At 38.0% G+C, this 20,108-nt stretch overlaps 1 protein-coding gene across 1 annotated transcript in view; it reads left to right on the forward strand.

Moving 5' to 3' along the window:
• ABHD3 (abhydrolase domain containing 3, phospholipase) overlaps nucleotides 1-17,947 on the forward strand; it is a 54,013-nt gene extending 36,066 nt beyond the window's left edge. The window contains exon 9 of the mRNA XM_082418730.1: nucleotides 1,294-17,947. Within this exon, the coding sequence (XP_082274856.1) occupies nucleotides 1,294-1,472 (179 nt within the window). The 3' untranslated portion in view covers nucleotides 1,473-17,947. The remainder of the gene's footprint in view (nucleotides 1-1,293) is intronic.
• Nucleotides 17,948-20,108: the final 2,161 nt, after the last annotated feature.

The following is a 20,108-nucleotide window of genomic DNA, read 5'->3' on the forward strand; positions in this document are numbered from 1 at the left end:
CTTGGCTTCCTAGGCCTTGATTTAGGTTCTCTAGGTTTATTCTTCAAGGAACGTAGTGAGAGGTACAATTTTTTTTTTCTTTTTGCTGTGTCCCGCGGCTTTGTGGGATCTTAGTTTCCCAGCCCTCGGCAGTGAAAGCACGGAGTCCTAACCAGTGGATGGCCAGGGAATTCCCTGAGAGGTCCAATTTAGATCATCTAAACATGCAGTTTGGGCCCCACAGCAGCTCTATCTTCAAAGGGTCTCAGTTGTCCTATAGTGTGTCAGCTTCCTTTCCTTCATTGGAAGGGTAGGGAGATCTTACCTTTAATGAACTCATTTACCCCTAAGACTCTACCCAAGATACGAAGGTCTAATTACTGGATCAACCATGTTATCTTAATTAGGGATATAAGATTTAGCAGTATCTGAAATCAAAACACTTCTCATGCCAGGTTGTGATCCATTATAGATCTTAAATCAAAAGGTTTCACTGTTTGAACTCTAAGCCTGGGGGGAAAATAAAAATAAAACAACTTTAACTCATGTCCTTTAAAGTTTTTACTCAGTGTAATTTTGTAGAGCATTTGAAGAGTCTGTCCTTACTGGAGGATTATTTAAATACAGCAATTATATTTTCAAAATAAAGTTTTTCTTTCTCCTGACTATAAACAGAAATTCAGAGAAGGAAAAAAATAAATAAAATAAAATAATCACCAGTGTTTTACCACCCAAAGATAAACATTGTTACCACTTGGGAGTATTTTATGCCATTCTTTTTTGCTGTCAATATGTTTTTATAAATCATATGTATAATTTTGTATCCTTAATACAGCCACCAATTGGCCTCAGGAATCTAACTTCATGTAAAGTTAACCAAAGTCATACATAATGAATTTATAACTCTCACAAAGGTGATAAGATTAGTTTGGGTTTTTTTCTTGGTGTAGCACCTAAGTGGGAATCTTATAACATAATGTAAGTATTCACCATTTCTTGAATTATTTAATTTCTCAAAACAAGACTGGGCCTATACTTTTGTGTTTTGATTAATTACTCGATTGATTCTTCCAAAAATCATGGTCCAGTATATAACTGTGAACATGAACTGTTATAATATAGGTGGTTGATATAAATTAGTCAGACTTACTCCATTAGCCATACTCATTATGAATATTTATTTAATGATGTTTTGATTTATAATGATTGGAAATGATAAAGGCATATACTTTTCCTAACAAAAACTGTTAATAATTATATATTTTTCTCTCTCCTTCCCTTCTCTTATCCTCCCCCCGCCCATTTTTTGTCAAGCTATTCCAATAGAAACTGCTAAGCAAAACCCTAATGTTGCTTTGGTCCTTACTTCTTATGGAGGCCATATTGGTTTTCTGGAGGGAATCTGGCCAAGACAGTCCACTTACATGGATCGAGTCTTCAAGCAGTTTGTGCAGGCCATGGTTGAACATGGACATGAACTCTCTAGCATGTAGTTCTTCAGGTGCATTTTGTCTAAACCACCGTATAAAGGCAGCTCAGCTTACTGCACAAATCTTAATTACTGTATATAAAGCAAATAAGCCAGCAGGTGGTGAAGAGGTCCAGAATGACATGCAAAAACTACTTTTTGGAGTAACAAAACAACTTTGTAGCAAGAAATAAAATATAGATTTAGACTGTAACTTATGTAGATTTTATTTTTAATATGCCTTACCAAGTATGACCTTAAATAAAGTAGTACAAACATGGAATTGCACTTAACCAAAACTATTGTGTAAAAAGATTTTAATTCCTCAGGGTTTTAATTTAGGCTAGTATTTTTTTAGATTATTTATTTTAGGTAATTTATGGTACTTTAATAATTGTAATAGGACTTTGGTTATTTGAATGTAAGTTATGAGTTGGCACATTCATAAGGGTATTTATACCTAATGATGGTAACATGAAAACTGAAATAAGATAAAATACAATGTGCTAAATCTTTTACATATTTTAACTTTAAAAGGCAAATGCAACAAATGTTAGACTGACTTCTATACATGTTCTTTTACTCTAATAATATTAAATTAAGGCTGACTTATGTTTTATAATGATTATAGTTCACATGCTTATTTTTTAAATAGTGTATGTGCATACTTATATATCATTATATTAAATAAATTCTACCATTTTAAATTGTTTCTTTGTGAGATTTTATCCACAAAAAAGTAATCCCTAGAAAGTAATTTGTGATAATTTCATAAATGCATTAGTAAGAAATATTAAAACTGTTTTGTTTCACGGTTTCCAGAATATTGGGCTCCCACCATTCATACCAATTAAAAATACTTTCAGCTACAGGAAACCCATCTAACAGTGATTTAGGAATAGCAATATTTAATTATCTTGCATCACAAGAAGTCCCCACGTAAGCAGTCTCCAGATGTAGGTGTTTATCATTTATCAGTGTCATCAAAGATGCAGGCTCTTTCTGTTGCCACATCCCTAGCAGGCAGGGTAGCCAGTTATCTCCTAGACACAGGATGGCTGCTGCAGCTCAGACATCATATTTGTATTCAGAGAAGAAAAAGGCAGAAGGAGTGGGGCCAGACACATCTGCCCTTTTGGGAAAGTGAAAGCTCTCTCAGAAGACTTGCACTTATATCTTTTGGCCAGACCTGTGTCACATGGTCACCCTGGTTGGCTGGGAAATCAAGTATGTAGACTTTTCCAATTGTAGTGGAGGCAAGCAAGGGAGAGGGGATTGGTAGTGGTTGTTGGGCTATCCAGGCAATAGTGTTATCTTCTATACCATTCAACATCTTTTTTAAAAAAATTTTTATTATTTACTTATTTACTTACTTATTTATGGCTGTGTTGGGTCTTCACTGCTGCGCGCGGGCTTTCTCTAGTTACAGCGAGCGGGGGCTACTCTTCATTGCGGTGCACAGGCTTCTCGTTGCAGTGGCTTCTCTTGTTGCAGAGCATGGGCTCTAGGCACCAGGGCTTCAGCAGTTGTGGCTCGCGGGCTCTAGAGCGCAGGCTCAGTAGTTGTAGCACACGGGCTTGGTTGCTCCGCGGCATGTGGGATCTTCCCAGACTGGGGCTCAAACCCATGTCCCCTGAATTGGCAGGCAGATTCTTAACCACTGTACCACCAGAGAAGTCCCTCGACATCTTTTCCCTCCTTTTTTTTTTTTTTTTACTATTTCCACCATTTATAAAATATGTATATTTTTGCCCAGGTATCACATTAAGAGAACCATGTAATAAAAGCATATTCACACAAAATTGTTTACTAAAAATGCCATCTTTTGGAGAGTTCCTGATTATGTACTTGTAGACTCCCATGTAACTGTGTCTAGAACAACAGCACTGATAATGCCAGTGATTTTTTGCCCGTTCAGCATATATTCTGACTCAACAGTGATAATAACTTTCAGTTGGCATGGTTCGGGTGGGGCTGATCCTGCCTTTCAGAGTTATCGTGAAGATTTTAAACAAATTATGTCAGGAAGACTGTCTACCCATTGGCCATTGTCAGATTTCGGTAGGTAGCCCCTGACCTCCCTCTACACACAAAAATTAATTCCAGCTAGATTAATGAGATAAACACTTGTTAAATTCATAAAAGTACTAATGAAAATATGGGAAGTTATTTTCATAATTTTAGAATGGAGAAGTCCTTCTTAAGCAAAATATAAAAATGAGAAGCCGTAAAGAACAAAAGTGACAGATATATTCATGTAAAGATTAAAAAAAAACTTCAGTTCTACAAAATTACCATAACCAAAATTAAAATACAAATGACAGAAAAAGTATTGATATTTTCAATATATAAAAGGCTAATATATCAAATAGCTAAAGAACCCCTAAAAACTGGTAATGAAATATCTGATAAAAAAATGGTCAAAGGATATACAAGAGACTCATAGAATAATAGCAAGTTTATAAAAAGGTGAACAATCTCACTAGTAATTTAGGAAATGCAAAATTTGAAAACAAAGATATTTGTGACCATCAAATTGTGAGTTTAATAACATATAGGATTAGTAATACACAATGTTGGTGATAGTGTGGGGAAATAGTTACTCAAATTGTTGGTGGGAATGTAAACTAGCAATTATTTTTTGGAAGGCAAAAAATTTTGACAGTTAAAATACAAGAGCAACCATATTTAGCAATTCCATTTTGAAGAATCTATCCTATAGAAAATCTAGCAAGGGTGTGTAAAGATATAGGTTTGTTGCAGCTTTGGACATTCAGGATGACAACTTATTTAGTAGGGGAATGGATAAATTATGACACATTCACAAGACAGAGCCACCAAAAATAATGAGGTAGCCCTTTATGTACTGATTTATAAAGATATTTCTGATAGGTTATTTAATGAAAAACAATTTATTCATATATATAGGATCTCATTAGTATAAACAAAAATAAAATATAGCTCTACATGCATGCGATAGTGTGTGAGTGTTAGTTACAATGAAATGAGCATTTTCATGTGTTGATGTGGAGGGTAAACTATTCTTCCCAGCAGTTCCTCCACACACTAATAAGCTCTGAGAAAGAAGGGCTGTGTTTTGATTATTTCTACATCCCAAGCACTTAGCATATTGCCTGGAACAGAGCAGGTCCTTAGTCAAGATTAGCTGAATAATAGTGGTTTGTATAAGAATGAAAATACTACCTTGCAAGCCGGTTCCCTGATTTGAAAAGTTAATTTTAAGTATATCCTGGAATTTTTTCTAAAACTGTCTCCTCAGTTTCTCTAGGTTATTATCATTAAACATTTATTCAAAGCCTCACAGAGCATTGTTTTCGAAATAGTGGTACAAACGGATACAATGGCTTTCTTTTCCTTCTTTCCTTTTTGACAGTGTCCTATACATTTTTTTATATCTTGAACCCAGTGCAAACACATACGTTTTGTTACAGACCCTACCCAGTCGGTCCCTAACAAGGGACCTTCTGCATGGTCTCTTTTGAGCCAACAGCAGAAATAGAGACACAGATGTAGAGAACAAACGTATGGCCACCAAGGGGGGAAAGCGGCGGGGGAGGGGGGGTGAATTGGGAGATTGGGATTGACATATATACACTAATATGTATAAAATAGATAACTAATAAGAACCTGCTGTATAAAAAATAAATAAAATAAAATTCAAAAATTAAAAAAACAATAAAAACCAAGACCGAGTTTGGTTCAGTTGGCTTCAGGAGCAAAGAGAAGTTTTAGTCTTTGATCAAAGAGCCGAGAGACACAGGCTACCACCCTAGAGCACCCACTCTCCCCCATACCCGTCGGCCTGGCTGCTTTGTAGGTATCTGGTCAGCGGGGAGTGGGTGGAGTTCTCCTGGGGCCAGCGCAGCTGTGCTGCTCACGCTCTAGATTGCAGCGTCGGGCGCAGCACCTCTGTACACGGCCGGCCACCGCCGTCTTGGATTGAGGTGCGCACGCAGCACCTCTGTACATAGCCTGCTGAGGTGAGGAATCAGCACAGCCACTTCGCAGGAGGAACCCTGGTCTGAAGGGCTGGGTGCAGAGGCCTCTAGGGGCGAGGCCTCTGCACCCAGCAAGTGAAACTAGACTAAGTGCAAAGGAAAAGAAACAAAAAAAGGTTAGACTATATTACCCAGCTTCTATTTTTATTTCCAGGGCATTGTTAATGGACTCTGCTGCTGAGTTTTATAGAACAATCTTTACTCTTACTCTTCACAGTATTCATAGTGCAATATACTCTCATATTTTGTAGCCCATCCTGTTCTAGTCTGGTCTAGTTTAATTTTCAACTATCCCATTTTCCTTTTTTATATTTATTTATTTTAAAATAAATTTATTTTATTTATTTATTTTTGGCTGTGTTGGGTTGCTGAACGCGGGCTTTCTCTAGTTGCGGTGAGCAAGGGCTACTCTTCGTTGTGGTGGCTTCTCTTGTTGCCGAGCATGGGCTCTAGGCGCACGGGCTTCAGTGGTTGCCTCACGCGGGCTTAGTTGCTCCGCGCCATGTGGGATCTTCCTGGACCAGGGCTCGAACCCGTGTCCCCTGAATTGGCAGGCAGATTCTTAACCACTGTGCCACCAGGGAAGCCCCCCCATTTTCCTTTTTTAAATGAAAGTGGGAAAATGAAAAATTCTCGTTAATTCTTAAATCTGGGCCATGGGTATATGGGACTCATTGCATTATTCTACATTTTGTGCATCAAATTTTCTTACTGCTTTTTAAAAATTACTCTAACTATGCACCTTTGAGACCCACTAATGGGTTGCAACGTAGTTTGAAAAACACTGGAATTCTATAAGTTACTAGAAGTTAAAAGAAAGAAGTCACTATTGTCTGTGGCAGTTGTCGCACTTAGTTGTAATAGCTTCTTTACTTCTCCGCTTTCCCCCAGCAGACTGCGAGCACAGTGAGAACAGGAAACATATTTTCTTTGCTCTTCATCTTATCCCCTGGGGCCAGCACGGTGTCTGCCTCGTATTAGGTTTATTATTAATTAATGATAACAAATGCTTAATAATACTTGAACCTTAGGCCCTGATGGAAGGGTACATCTTACATACAAATCAGGAGTGGGGAGAGGAATGGTTTTTGCAGTCTCACTCCAAATCAGAACATCTGTTAAAGCAGCATCTGTTTCCCCTACAGACTTCAGTGTCAAATGAAGTAATGGTAATTTTTAAAAGAAATCTCACTGTTGCTCTGAACCTAACCAAGTGCTGGCCACAAGGTAAACACTCAGCTTCTTAGAACTTAATTTGGAGTCAATGAGGACAATTTGCAAGGTCAGGTAATAAAGAATACTTAGGAAATACGCCATTTTAACTCTAGTTCTCACTTAAAAGGCAGTCTTTTGGTCCTAACCTTTTCTACAAACAGGCCAACATGTAGAAGCTGGTGTTTCTTGTCCTATGATATAATATTGATGTCAGTATTGATACCTAATGCAGTAAAAATTGCGGTATATAATTGATTTTATTGTTTTTCTTTTAAATTTTATTTCTAAGCAAAGAGATAGATATTTATATATTCAAGGCCTTGTGATGATAAAAAATGTTTTCGCTTTTGTCATATGCACTTCCAAGCTGTGAATTATTCAACTGTGCTATTTATCCCTATTCTGAAACTAAGAGACACTTTTTCTGGCTCTAGCCTTCAACCACCTAAATGTGGGAATTACTTTGAAAAAAGTAAATGGCAAGAATCTGACAAGACTAATTTACCTCACTGAATATCTCTTTTAAATAAAGATAATAACCTGGATCAAATAAGAAAGACTTCATTGTCATTTAAGACCATGACTCAGTATTAACTTATTACAGGACAACTGTATGTTTGTGCCTTCTATAAAGGGTTGTCTTCCCCCGGAGTTAGATACTGGTACCCAAATTTTGCAAGCAGTACAATAATCATATCTACTCCATCTATACTTCCAGTTTGCTGTTGATTACCAAGGACTCAGTACCAGCTGGATATGAATAGACAGGCTGTCAGCATATTAACAGGTCTGAATAACAACAAAAGAGCATTATTCTCTTTTAAACTGTCAACTTACTAATTGGTTTCTGCAAATTTTAAATATCCCATTTATCTGCTTTACTCTACCTATGGGCAGACAGTTTCAGATTTTTTTCTCTATTTTTCCAGGCTCAAAATGGAGCATGCATAGTGCTTAATTCCTGGACTGATTATGGTTTTTTTCTTCTAATGCCATATGGAAGTGTTCCAGTATGGCCTTCGAAACCTCTAGGTTTTCTTACCAGAGTTAAAGGGACCCTTTGAAAAATATGATGTAGAATAAACTAGTATGTGTTTTCATAATATATATTCTAGAATGTATGACTAGGTATTATAGATAAGATATATAGATATCAATATATAAAGTAAAAATGCCTAATAGTTTCCATATTTACCTAGAGCTCTTTATAGTCATTAATCATAGTTCCTAGTATTTTTAAGATAACTTCTTGGTCCCACATGCCGCAGAGCAGCTGGGCCTGTGCGCCACAACTACTGAGCCTGCGCTCTACAGCCCGCAAGCCACAGCGAAGCCCGCGCGCCTAAAGCCCGTGCTCTGCAACGAGAAGTCACTGCAATGAGAAGCCTGTGCACCGCAATGAAGAGTAGTCCCTGTTCACCACTAGAGAAAGCCCACGCGCAGCAACGAAGACCCAATGCAGCCAAAAATAAATAAAATAAATTTATTTAAAAAAAAAGATCATTTCTTGGCAAAGAAATTTGGACTTGAATTCAGAGCATCTGAGATTGATTCTTGGCTCTGCTACTAATTCACCATGTGACCTGAAGGAAATCATTTATCCTGTCCAGGGTTTGGTTTCTTCATCTATAAAATGCAGATGGTTAAAAAAAATGCAGATGGTAATATCAATGTTACAGAGGTATTATGAGGATTATAAAGAGATAACATGTAGGTGAAAACGCTTTGTGAACTATTAAATAAAGTGCTATGGAAATGTAATACCTGGCTATGAAAAGATGTTTACTATTATAAACCAAATCAAAATCAAATGACATTTTATTACTAACGTAGGTTTCTCTATCAAAAACACATTGGCTTTAGGGTAGGGGAAAAAATTACCTGTTGATCTGTGTGGTGATGTTAACCTTGATCCCCTGGATGAGGTGATGCCAGCCAGGATTCACCCAGTAAAGTTACTAATTTTCCCTTTGTGATTATGTAATACTCTGGGATGGGGCAGAGGGGGGCTACTTTGAGACTATGCAAATATCTTGTTTCTGTTTAAACTTCTTCCCACTCATTGGTGGATCTTATTTTGCCTGTAGCAAGATACTACTGCGTTCTGATAGTTTTTTTCTATTTCTCACAATCCTTCTGTGTTTATAATTGCAATTCTTCTGAAGAAAGTGCTGTCACTTCTCTCCCCGACCCACCCCATTTCTTTGTTTGGTTACTGACATCAGTATGGACTCATGAATATGTGTTTTCTTTGGGCTACAATTAAATATCAATACTATCCTTATTTTATTGTTCAAGTTGTTTCAGTTTGGGAGTTCTGGATGGTTTCTATGTCCCTTTGATATGCCTTTTTTTTTTTTTTTTAAGCATGCTGGCACCACCAGATGCTCTAGTCTCATCTTTTATTTTCCCTACTCCAGCCCTGGAATGAGTTAGCTCTCCAAGGAGTCCTGATTCCTTTTATTAAAGAATGGCATTTAAAAACCAAGATCTGGATGATACATATGCTCATTGTTACTGGGGTCCTACTGCTTACAGCCCTTTTCAATAGAGGTAGGAAAAAATTATATGTAAGTATAATGCATGCACATGTCTATATTTATCTATATTTATAAATAAACGAGTCCATACTTACACCTCTGACTCCAATTTAGCGACAATGAATTCCCTTTCCTTATTTGTAATTTCTTTTTCCAAGTGAGAAACCTGGCTTGTTGTCGACAATATATTTACTTATTTATTGAACAATACAAATAAAAGTAAAAGTCGTTTCAGAATTTCTAACCTACACCCCTGTGAGAAACAAATTTACTAACTTGAGTACTTAACTCCTTTCAGTGTGGTTATGTGACTCATTTGTAATACACTTAGATTATTCATTTGTCAGTATCTGTATTCCACCCTTCTCGCCACATTCTGGTGGGTTTTTAAAATTTATATAGAGTGTATTCTTTGTGGTGAACAGGTTTATGGGTTTTAACAAATGCATAAATTGTGCGTCCACTTAGCACAGTTCCCTATACAAACTTTCTATCACCCGCCTAAATCCCCTATGATACGCATTAATAGAAACCAATTCTCTCCATTCCCACAGACCCTGGCAACCACCGACCTGCTTTCCTCCCTATAGTTTTCTGCCTTTTCCAGAGTGTTATGTAAGTGAAATCATGCAGTATATAAGTCTTTTACGTCTGGCTTCTTTCTCTTAGCAAAATGCATTTAAAATTCATCTAGGGATTTCCCTGGTGGCGCAGTGGTTAAGAATCCGCCTGCCAATGCGGGGGACATGGGTTCGAGCCCTGATCTGGGAAGATCCCACATGCCGCAGAGCAACTAAGCCCATGTGCCACAACTACTGAGCCTGTGCTCTAGAGCCCTTGAGCCACAACTACTGAGCCCGCGTGCCTAGAGCCCATGCTCCGCAACAAGATAAGCCCACGCACCGCAACGAAGAGCAGTCCCCACTTGCTGCAACTAGAGAACTTCGTTGCATGAAACGAAGACCCAACACAGCCAAAAATAAAAATAAATAAATTAAAAATAAATAAAATTCATCTATACTGTGTGATTCAGTAGTTCACTCCTTTTTATTTCTGAATAGTAGTCCATCCTAAGGAGGTACCACACTTTGTTCATCCATTTATAACACTTGTTTTACAAACTGGATTGTTTTCAATTCTTGGTGACTATGACGAAAGCTACTATACACATTCGCATACAGATTTTTCTGTGAACATAAGTTTTCATTTCTTTTGAGAAGATACTTAGGAGTGGGATTGCTGGGTAATATGGTAGGTGTATGTTTAACTGTATAAGAAACTGGCCAACTATTTTCCAAAGTGGACATACCATGTGCATTCCCACAGGAATTTATGAGAGTTCCAGTTGCTCCACATCCTCACAGCATTTGGTATTCCTACTTTTTCTTTTTTTTTCAATTTTTTTACATTTTAATAGGTTTTAAACAGATAAATATTAAAACTAAATAAGTCAGTTCAAGATATTCAAACTATGTAGATGTGTGCATTTTGCCATTACCTCAAAATGTATCAAAGAAAAATGTGAAAATATTAAGAAATATCAGAAACTGAGAGGTAGAGAAAGGTATGAGAATAGGTAACTTAAGATATTTTTATACTGTTTTTTTCTTTCATTTTTCTTATTCAAGCTGCTAGAAAGATTAAATGGTATCTTTGTAATTAAATGAAAGGCAGAAGTCGCTCTGCATAAAAAGATGAGAAAATTGAGTCTGATTTTGACAACTGATGGATTTAAGTCCCCAAAGAGGTAAAAAGACAGTGTGATTCAGAGCAAAGATGCAGGATTTGGCCAAAGAAAGAAGGGGAGGGGGCACCTTTTTCACTGTAAAGAGAGAGACAGAGAGGAAAGAACCAGTAACAGAGCATATTTTTCTCTCTTCCAAAACCTTCTCTACTTCAATAAAGCTAATCCAAGGGTCCTCCTTTCCCTTCCTATTTCTTTAAAAGCTCCCAACCCTCTAAAACTTTTTTATTGATATGTCCAGTCTCATACTACTCACGAAGATACAATATAAGCATTCTAATTTAATATACATTTATTGAGTTTCAGATTTGTACAGAATATACTAAAATTAGGCTGTGATGGATACTGAGAACCACAATAATGGTGAAGTCAGAAACATGTACTTTTCCATTTTACAAGGTAGATTTTGATAAATATTATAGCAGATATACAAAGTGCTTTGGGGATATATGAGAAAATATAATTATCACGGGAGTAAGGATTAAGAAGGGCTTCACAGAGAAGGTAATATTTAAAGGAGACGTTAAAGGAATGATAATACTTTTTGATGTGTACAGATGGAAGCAAAGGATTCCTAAAGGAATGTATAAAATAAGTTACAGAAAAGACAGAGAAAGCAAATTAAAGACAACGCCGTTTAAATCATTTTATTCTCCCAGCTGTTGCAATTAAATAACTGTTCATCCAGCTTGACTTTTGGAGAGGGGATGTTTCAGTCTCAACCTCATGTCTCAGTGATCTCTGAGCAACTTCCTACAGCTTCTTTGTACAAAGAAGGAGGGTAGTATAAATGAAATTCTAGCTCCTCAGAGTAACGGGGGAGGATGTATACTTCTGGAGAACCCTGAGCACAGGACTTAGCAAATCTCTCTGGAGGCAGAAATTCATTCGTTGTCTTGTCTCATTAGTTCCCTATCTGTCCTTCCTCTTAGTCAATTGCTAAAAACAAAAACCCTAAAAAGGTGGATATCAGACACAAAACAAACATAACCAGAGCAAATTTTAAATGCCAATTGAAAATTAATGCGTATCTCTTCCCACTTTTATTTTTTTCCCGCTTTTAATTTTAAGCCATGTAAGCAGAAAGAAGACAAAAACTAGTTGTAGGCATGAGTTGATATTGTAGTTATGTTTACTGTACTAGTAGTTAACTGTTCCATTGGCTATCTGCAGTCATGGTTTGCATCAGCACTATTACTGGAGAAAACCAATCACCAGGAAGTTATAGCAGAGCAAAAGCATTCTTTAATTCATAAATGCATAAATATATTTTTTAGGTTTATTATGTTACAAATCATGTCTTTAGCCCAAATTAAACAGAATATTTCGAACCTATGCATTTGCTTGAATCAAAGGCAAACCACTGAACAAAAGGGAGTTAGGTCTTGACTGAAATGCTAGAATATTTTGCAGTTATCTATTTTAAGCCACCTACAAGCCATCTGGCAAAAGGAGCTGAAAAGCCTAGCTTTTAGAAAGCCCCTTCCCTATCCCCAAATCTTAAGCTGAAAGCATTATGAAGTGATGTTAAATAATTTACAATTTTAATTCATATTTAGGTTTTTTTTTTTTTCTTCTACAGACTTTCCACTCCATTTTTCCTTAACTCTATTTAAGGCATGGCTCTTGTGAGAGAATCCAACTGCTTATTTAAATCCCAGTTCTACACAGACAAAAACAACAGTGCCTACCTATTGTATATGTCACTAATTGTGAAATATTTCCCCCATGTTGCACTGTTTGGGAATGGGGTAGAGACCAGTGGGAGGTGAACTATTATGGTTCTAAAGTTCCTGCCTCCATCCTCAAAATCCTCCAAAGAAAGCTCAGAGTAACTGACTTACAGCCTCCTCTGGTTAGCAGATATTTGGTTCTGTCTGAAACATCCATAAGATATTTGGTCCAAACCAAAAGGTCCTTGAAATCTGCTCCTGTTCAAAAAGTGCATGAGCAGATTTCGTCTATGCCAAATGGTTTTGGACAAGACCAAACATCAGCACCTTTTGGCATGGACCAAATATCTTACGGATGTTTTGGACAGGACCAAATGTCCTACAAAGCCTACCCCAAGAGTAAAAAGGTTATAATTCTGTTCAGAATCCAAAATAGCTCACTCAACGGTGAGAGCTGGGTTAAACAGCCGTAACATTCACCAGCCATTTTCAGGAGCTGGTTGTTTTGGAGTGGGGTCACACGATTCTACAGTTCCTAAAAACTCTCCATCATGGCCAAATATGCAGAAAAACGGGCCATCAATTAATTACTGAAATCAATCTATTAGAATTGCATATTATTTGTTTCTGAATAGTATAATAGTGTTGAAAACAAATCCCAAAATTGGAATGGGAAGCCAGATAGAAGATCTGCCCCTTTTAACTTACGAGCTGTGAGACCTAGCAAAAGACATTTAACCCCTCTGAAGTTTAGTTCTGTCATCTAAAAATGTGCATAATATGCCATGCTATCACTGAATTGTTATGAGCATCAAATTTAAATCAAATACACAAAAATGTTTATTAACCAGAAAATTAAAAATTGCTAAAATGTAAGATATTAGGTGCCATTACTGTAGCTTAAGTACTAATACTCCAAAAATTAATATTTATTAGCCGTGCTTTCTGAGGGCCAGTTAAAGAAAGGAATTTATAGTAACTACTTTTTTTTTTTTGGCCATGATGTATGGCTTGTGGGATCTCAGTTCCCTGACCGGGAATCAAACCCTGGCCATGGCAGTGAAAGCGCCAAGTCCTAACCATTGGACCACCAGGGAATTCCCTAAGACTCCCCTTTTCAATCACTGTGTTACACTGCTTAAGAAGCTGTGAAGAACACAGCAATGCAAAAGAATTGAATGCCACCTATGAAAAATTAAAGACAAAAAATTAAACTTGAAGCAGGTGAACTTCAATCAAACTTCCAGTTTCCCGGAAATTCAGGGGACAAAGAAACATGTTAAAAGACCAAATGGGGTGCAATTAGCAAAAGGAAGAAGTCTGGAAACTTTACAAATTGCAAGGAAAAAAACCAAAATGGAGTAAGAAAACAAATCAACTGCAAAAATATCATCTATAAGACTTTATTTTTTTTTTTGGCCATGCCGCACAGCTTGTGGGACCTTAGTTCCCCAACCAGAGATCAAACCTGCACCCTTGGCAGTGAAAGCGCGGAGTCCTAACCACTGGACCACCACGGAATTCCCTATAATTTCAGAAATTTGAACACTGCCTGGATATTTGACAGTACTGTTGTGCATGAGAATGATACTGTGGTTATATTATTAAAAACAGCCCTGAAACATTTAAAGGTGAAATATCTCAGATCTGCTTGAAAATAATCCAGTGGGTCATGGTGGGGGGTAAGGGTGGGGAGATGGGTGGCAGTACAGATGAAACAAGTTTGACCATAAGTTGACAACTGTTGAAGGTGGGTAGTAACTATATGAGAGTTCAATGTACCATTCTATTTTGCATGTTTGAAAGGTCAAACAGAATGAAAGTGGCATACAATTCCACTAGGGCAAACTTATTCTAAGATGAATATAATCAATCACCATCTACCAAACCACTTCAAAATCCTACTAAGTAGTCAGTACAGCATATTCACTGCAAACTATTAATCAAGTAGATACTGAACACACCCCTCGTTTTTACAGGTGCCTCACTCCTTAATGCAATGGGGGGGGGATGCATTGTCACAACCAACTTGCTCTGCTATAAGCTCATATGCTGTTTCACATATATTGTATAAAGACTTGTCAAATCCCATTTTAAACCTCTAATAATGTGTAGAATTGTTACCTTGATGATTCATCCAGTCTTACTAAGTTAGCTGAACAAATCAGGAGTAGTATTGTAGCACAGGGGCTAAGTGGTCTCTTCCATTAGAAACTCTATCCCTTAGGAATGACATTTGGCAACAGGTTATAGAAAAAGCAACTTACTATGGTTTATTCTAAAGGGATATTTTTTTTCTTGCAGAACAAGAAGTTCAGAGGAAGACAGTTGCTGGCATTGGTTTAACACCTTAAGAATGTCAGAGTAGGGACTTCCCTGGTGGCGCAGTGGTTAAGAATCCGCTTGCCAATGCAGGGGACACGGGTTCAATCCCTGGTCTGGGAAGATCCCACGTGCCACGGAGCAACTAAGCCCGTGTGCCACAACTACTGAGCCTGCACTCTAGAGCTCGCGAGCCACAACTACTGAGCCTGTGTGCCACAACTACTGAAGCCCATGCGCCTAGAGCCCATGCTCCGCAAAGAAGAGTATCCCCTGCCCGCTGCAACTAGAGAAAGCCCGCGTGCAGCAACAAAGACCCAACGCAGCCAAACATAAATAAATTAATTAAAAAACAAAAAAAGAATGTCAGGGTCTAGGTCTCTAATGGACTTTTCCTCATTGTAAAAACAGCTGCTACAGCTCCAGTTATCCCATCTGTGTTCCAGGGAAGAAGGTGGGAGGGATAAAGAATAAAAGACCCAAGTCAGATGAGTCTGTTCCTTTTTATTTGAAAATAGTAGCTTTTCCAGAATCCCTCTGAGATTTCCATTTATATATCATTAATCAGAACTAGGTCAAAGGGTTCCTGATAAGCACAAAGTGGGAAAATAAAGTTTTTAAAGCTTGACACATTTCTACCCCCCCCCCCACCCCCAAAACTAGGTTCTCTTGGTAAGAGCAGAGAATAGATATTGGGTTGGTGACTAACCATGTATGCTTACCAAACCCATTTAAACAGAGGTCTCCAATATTTCCGATTTTTTATTTTCTGGCTCATGGTTGACCTCCATCCATCTTTAAATAAAGGAGGGATAGACAGACAGGTAGATGTATGTATGCCTGTATGTCACAAATATGCATCAGGAATTTGTGACCAAACTCATTTATTAGGATCCTATTTGCACCTTTATTGTGAGGTTTTGGGGTTTCAAAAGTGCCTATTAACCTCATCTCTGGGTTTTGAATGAAATTGAGAAACAGGTGGGGTCAGATTACCTGCTTTATTAGTGGTAAAGCTAGATCAAAGAACATAACTTGGGTTGGAAGATAAAATGATTCTTCCCCCAAGGCACACTTTAGAACAAGTTTATGGGAGTAACTGGATACACAGAACGCTCTTAGTCTGTGGAACACACACAGAGGAGGAAGCCAGAGTGGAGGACCTCCATACCTGCCTTTTACAGGATGCCCCTGGGGAATGTCAACAAAATACAGACTCCCTTGGGGATGAGGTAAACAAAATGACCAAGCCTCTTCCACCCTCAACATTTTACGGACTCTGTTCTATTTTATGTGCTCAGGCAGGAATATGGAGAGAGGAAGAGACATGTCACCCCTACACGAGAGATAATTTTTAGGTTTTCATTTTCATGGATATTCCCTGAGAGCTGTCATTTTATGAGAACATTTAGTAAAGGTTGGAAGCCTATTATAAAAGTATGATTAGGAAACTCAAGCACATTATTTCTAACTGAAAGATAATCCACAATAAATCTGAAGTAAGTAATAGTCCAAAAAGGTCTTGGTTTAAATAAACATGCTTCTTCTTGAAGTACGTTCTTAGCAGAATATTTGGTTTTTCTAAGTTGGGTGCCAACAAAAACATATACACATGGACTATCAATGTTACACCAAAAAAGTGTAAATATACACAGAAGACACACTCTGAAAGGGAAGACTGCAGTTCAGTGAGTGGGAGAAAAACTAGATTAGAGGTGAAGGTGACTAGTGGTAAGGAGTAAATACGAAAGAGGGAAGGAGATGATTAAGACGGATGTAAAGCACTGCTCTTGTGATGGTTAATTTTATGTGTCAACTTGATTGGGTTACAGTGCCCAAATATTTGGTTTAACATTACTTCTGGGTGTGTCTGTGAAGATGTTTCTGGATGAGATTAGCATCTGAGTTGGTAGACTGAGTAAAGCACATTGCCCTGCCCAGTTTGGGTGGGCAGCATCGAATCTGTTGAGGGCCTGAATAGAAAAAAGCAGAGGAAGACAGTTTGCTCTGTGTGCCAGACTGATTGATCTGGACATTGGTCTTCTGCCCTCAGACTGGAACTTACACCATCAGCTCCCCCAGTTCTCAGGACTTGGACTTACACCATTGATTCTCAGGTCTTCAGGCTCAGACTGGAACTTTCTTGGGTCTCCAGCTTGCAGAGGGCTGATTGCCTCTGGTCTTCTCAGGCTTTATAATTGTGTGAGCCAATTCATTATAATAAATCTCTTTGTATATGTAAATATCTTTTAGTGGTTCTGTTTCTTTAGAGAACACTGACTAATACAGTTCCCCAAGAAAGTTTATTGGTTTCCTTTCACTTACCAGTGCATTAAGATGCATATTAGCCAAATCCCTCAGATAATGTACACTATTTCCAGCAAGGGGAAACAAAAAGCAATTCTCAAAAGCTTTATATACGCACAGTTAAGGGGAAATACCCAATAAAAACAAATGCCAGGCCCTTGGCTCAAATCTTAAAACTGCAGAATGGAACACAGATTCAGATTGCACAAGCTGTAGATCAGTCTGTGATTTAGAGGCTCTTAACTGGGCAAAAGGTAGCAGCCAAGTGAACATTAACCTGTCCATGGATCAAAACACAAAGAAAACTGACGCTCCAGTCTTGGAAATTCTTGTCACTTACCTTTCCATATTTTATTTTGGCTTCTAGAATGAAACTATTCCTTGTTGTGGAAATGCTGATTTTTTCAGATGCATCAAATCAACTGGAGAGGTTCCCGAGAGTGAAAGGCTCAGAGATACCTCTGTCCTCAAATGGCCAGTTCTGCCACCATGAAGGCTGTTTATAATAAAGACAGGGGAGTTCCCTGGTGGCCTAGTGGTTAGGATTCTGGGCTTTCACTGCCGTGGCCTGGGTTCAGTCCCTGGTCCGGGAACTGAGAGCCCGCAAGTTGTGAGGTGAGGTGAGGCCCAAAAAAATAAAATAAAATAAAAAATTAAATTAAATTAAAAAGAAAAAAAAAGACAGGACAATCTGGGTCTAAGCTGCCTAGCAATTCCCATCGTCCAGGACCTACTTCTCCTCTGCAGCCAGTAGACAAAGGCAATTATTATGAGATCATGGCAGTGATTTAGGACAAGAGCTGATTGGGAGGTTATGTTTTCAGAAGCAAACAGCTTGTTGGAATGCTATTCCAGTCATCAAGATATTAGATGGCTTCTCAACTCCTCTCCCAGGGACAGGCTGATCTAGTGTGGTGTGCTCTTACTAGTAGTCCTGGGGGAGACACAGGTAAAAATCTAATTGATGGAACTTCCCTGGTGGCACAGTGGATAGGACTCCACGCTCCCAGTGCAGGGGGCCCGGGTTCCATCACTTGTCAGGGAACTGGATCCCACATGCATGCCGCAACTGGGAGCTCGCGTGCCGCAACTAAGGAGGCCATGTGCCGCAATTAAGGAGGCTGCCTGCCACAACTAAGACCCCACTCAACCAAGTATATAAATAATAATAATAATAAATCTAATTGACATTTCACTTTCCTGAGCCTCACTTTATACAGGTGGAAATGCCGTCTTGGTTATAGTGATTTTAATATGTCAGTTTTAAATGTAGCAATACTCTTGGAGAAAAAAAATTGCCATTCAAACTCAGAACGTACAGTGTTTACTTTGGCACAACATGGATATCGCATCTCCTATCGTTATGGCAACACAGGACATGGGTAACAATATCCAAATGTTGGATAATAATTAATTGTTGGTAAAGATGTGGAAAATGGAACCCTTATACATTTTATACGTTGTTGGTGGGAATGTCAAACGGTATAGCCACTTTGGAAAACAGTCTAGCAGTTCCTCAAAGTGTTAAACATAGTTACCATATGATCCAGTAGTTCCATTCCTAGGTATATACACAAGAGAATTAAAAACATATGTTTATCGAAACTTGTACAGAAATGTTCATAGCAGTATTACTCACAATAGCCCAAAATGGAAATAACCCAAATGTCCATCAACTGATGAATGGATAAACAGAAAGTGGTACATCCATACCATGGGATATTTATTATTCAGCAATAAAAATGATTGAGGTACTGACACATGCTACAACTTGGATGAACCTTGAAAACACTATGCTAAGTCAGTCAGTTTCAAAGGATCATACATTATGATTCCATTTATATGAAATATCTAGACAAGGCAAATTTATAGACAGAAAGTAGATTAGCGGTTGGCTAGGGTTATAGGGGAACAGTGGGAGACTGAAGGTTGATGCCTAAGGGGGATGGGATATCTTTCTTGCAGTAATGAAACCTAAAATTGATTATGGTGATGGATGCACAACTCTGTAAATATACTAACAGCCACTGAACTATACACTTTAAATGGGTAAATTGTATGATATGTAAATTACATCTCAATAAAGCTGGGTTATTTTAATCCAAATGTCAGTAAATATTCAAGCATATTCAAAGACTTAAAAATGAAATTTCAGAAAAAATAAGGTTTAAAATCTGGGGAAAGTTACAATAAAGTTACTTAGAATTAGCTATTCTAGTACATTAACTTGAACTATAAAATATCTTCCAACACTGACATAGATATAATTCTCTATACCAAGTCAACTAATTTAGTTATCAATTACAAGTTATCTCGAGGTATTCACTAGAAAGAAGTACTATTTAAAGGTCTACATCCTATGGGTCTTTATTGTCATTCTCTCGTGTGTCCTCAGTGTCTATTCTCAAATGGCCAGTTTCCCCACATTCTTCAGGGATGTGATTTCCAATATTTAACAAAAAATAACCATATTCAAAACAACTTCCAAATACTATATAGGAGAACTCTGTTGTCATTCTGTGCTTCAACAGACATGTTAATATAGACCTAGGTACACTTACAACTTTACTAAAGTGAAAGGTATGACCATATGCTTCTCTGTTGCTGAAACAGGCAGCAAGAGGTAGCAAGGTGTGTAAACTGTAGAGGCATTAAGAGGATGAGAATATAGGTGGTCCCTGGACAGTTGACCTCGAGGAAATTTGGTCCAGAAGTCAAGAACTGAGAGCTGGCTAGAAAGACCTTGTGAACCACTTAGAGTTATTGGTTTCCACTCCCATCACTCTAACTCCCAGGACCTGCATCAACAAACTCCCAAATCTACCTCCAATTCTGCAGCTT

The sequence above is a fragment of the Balaenoptera physalus genome (genome assembly GCF_965194825.1).
Source record: "Balaenoptera physalus genome assembly, chromosome: 12".
NCBI classification, from domain to species: Eukaryota; Metazoa; Chordata; class Mammalia; order Artiodactyla; family Balaenopteridae; genus Balaenoptera; species Balaenoptera physalus.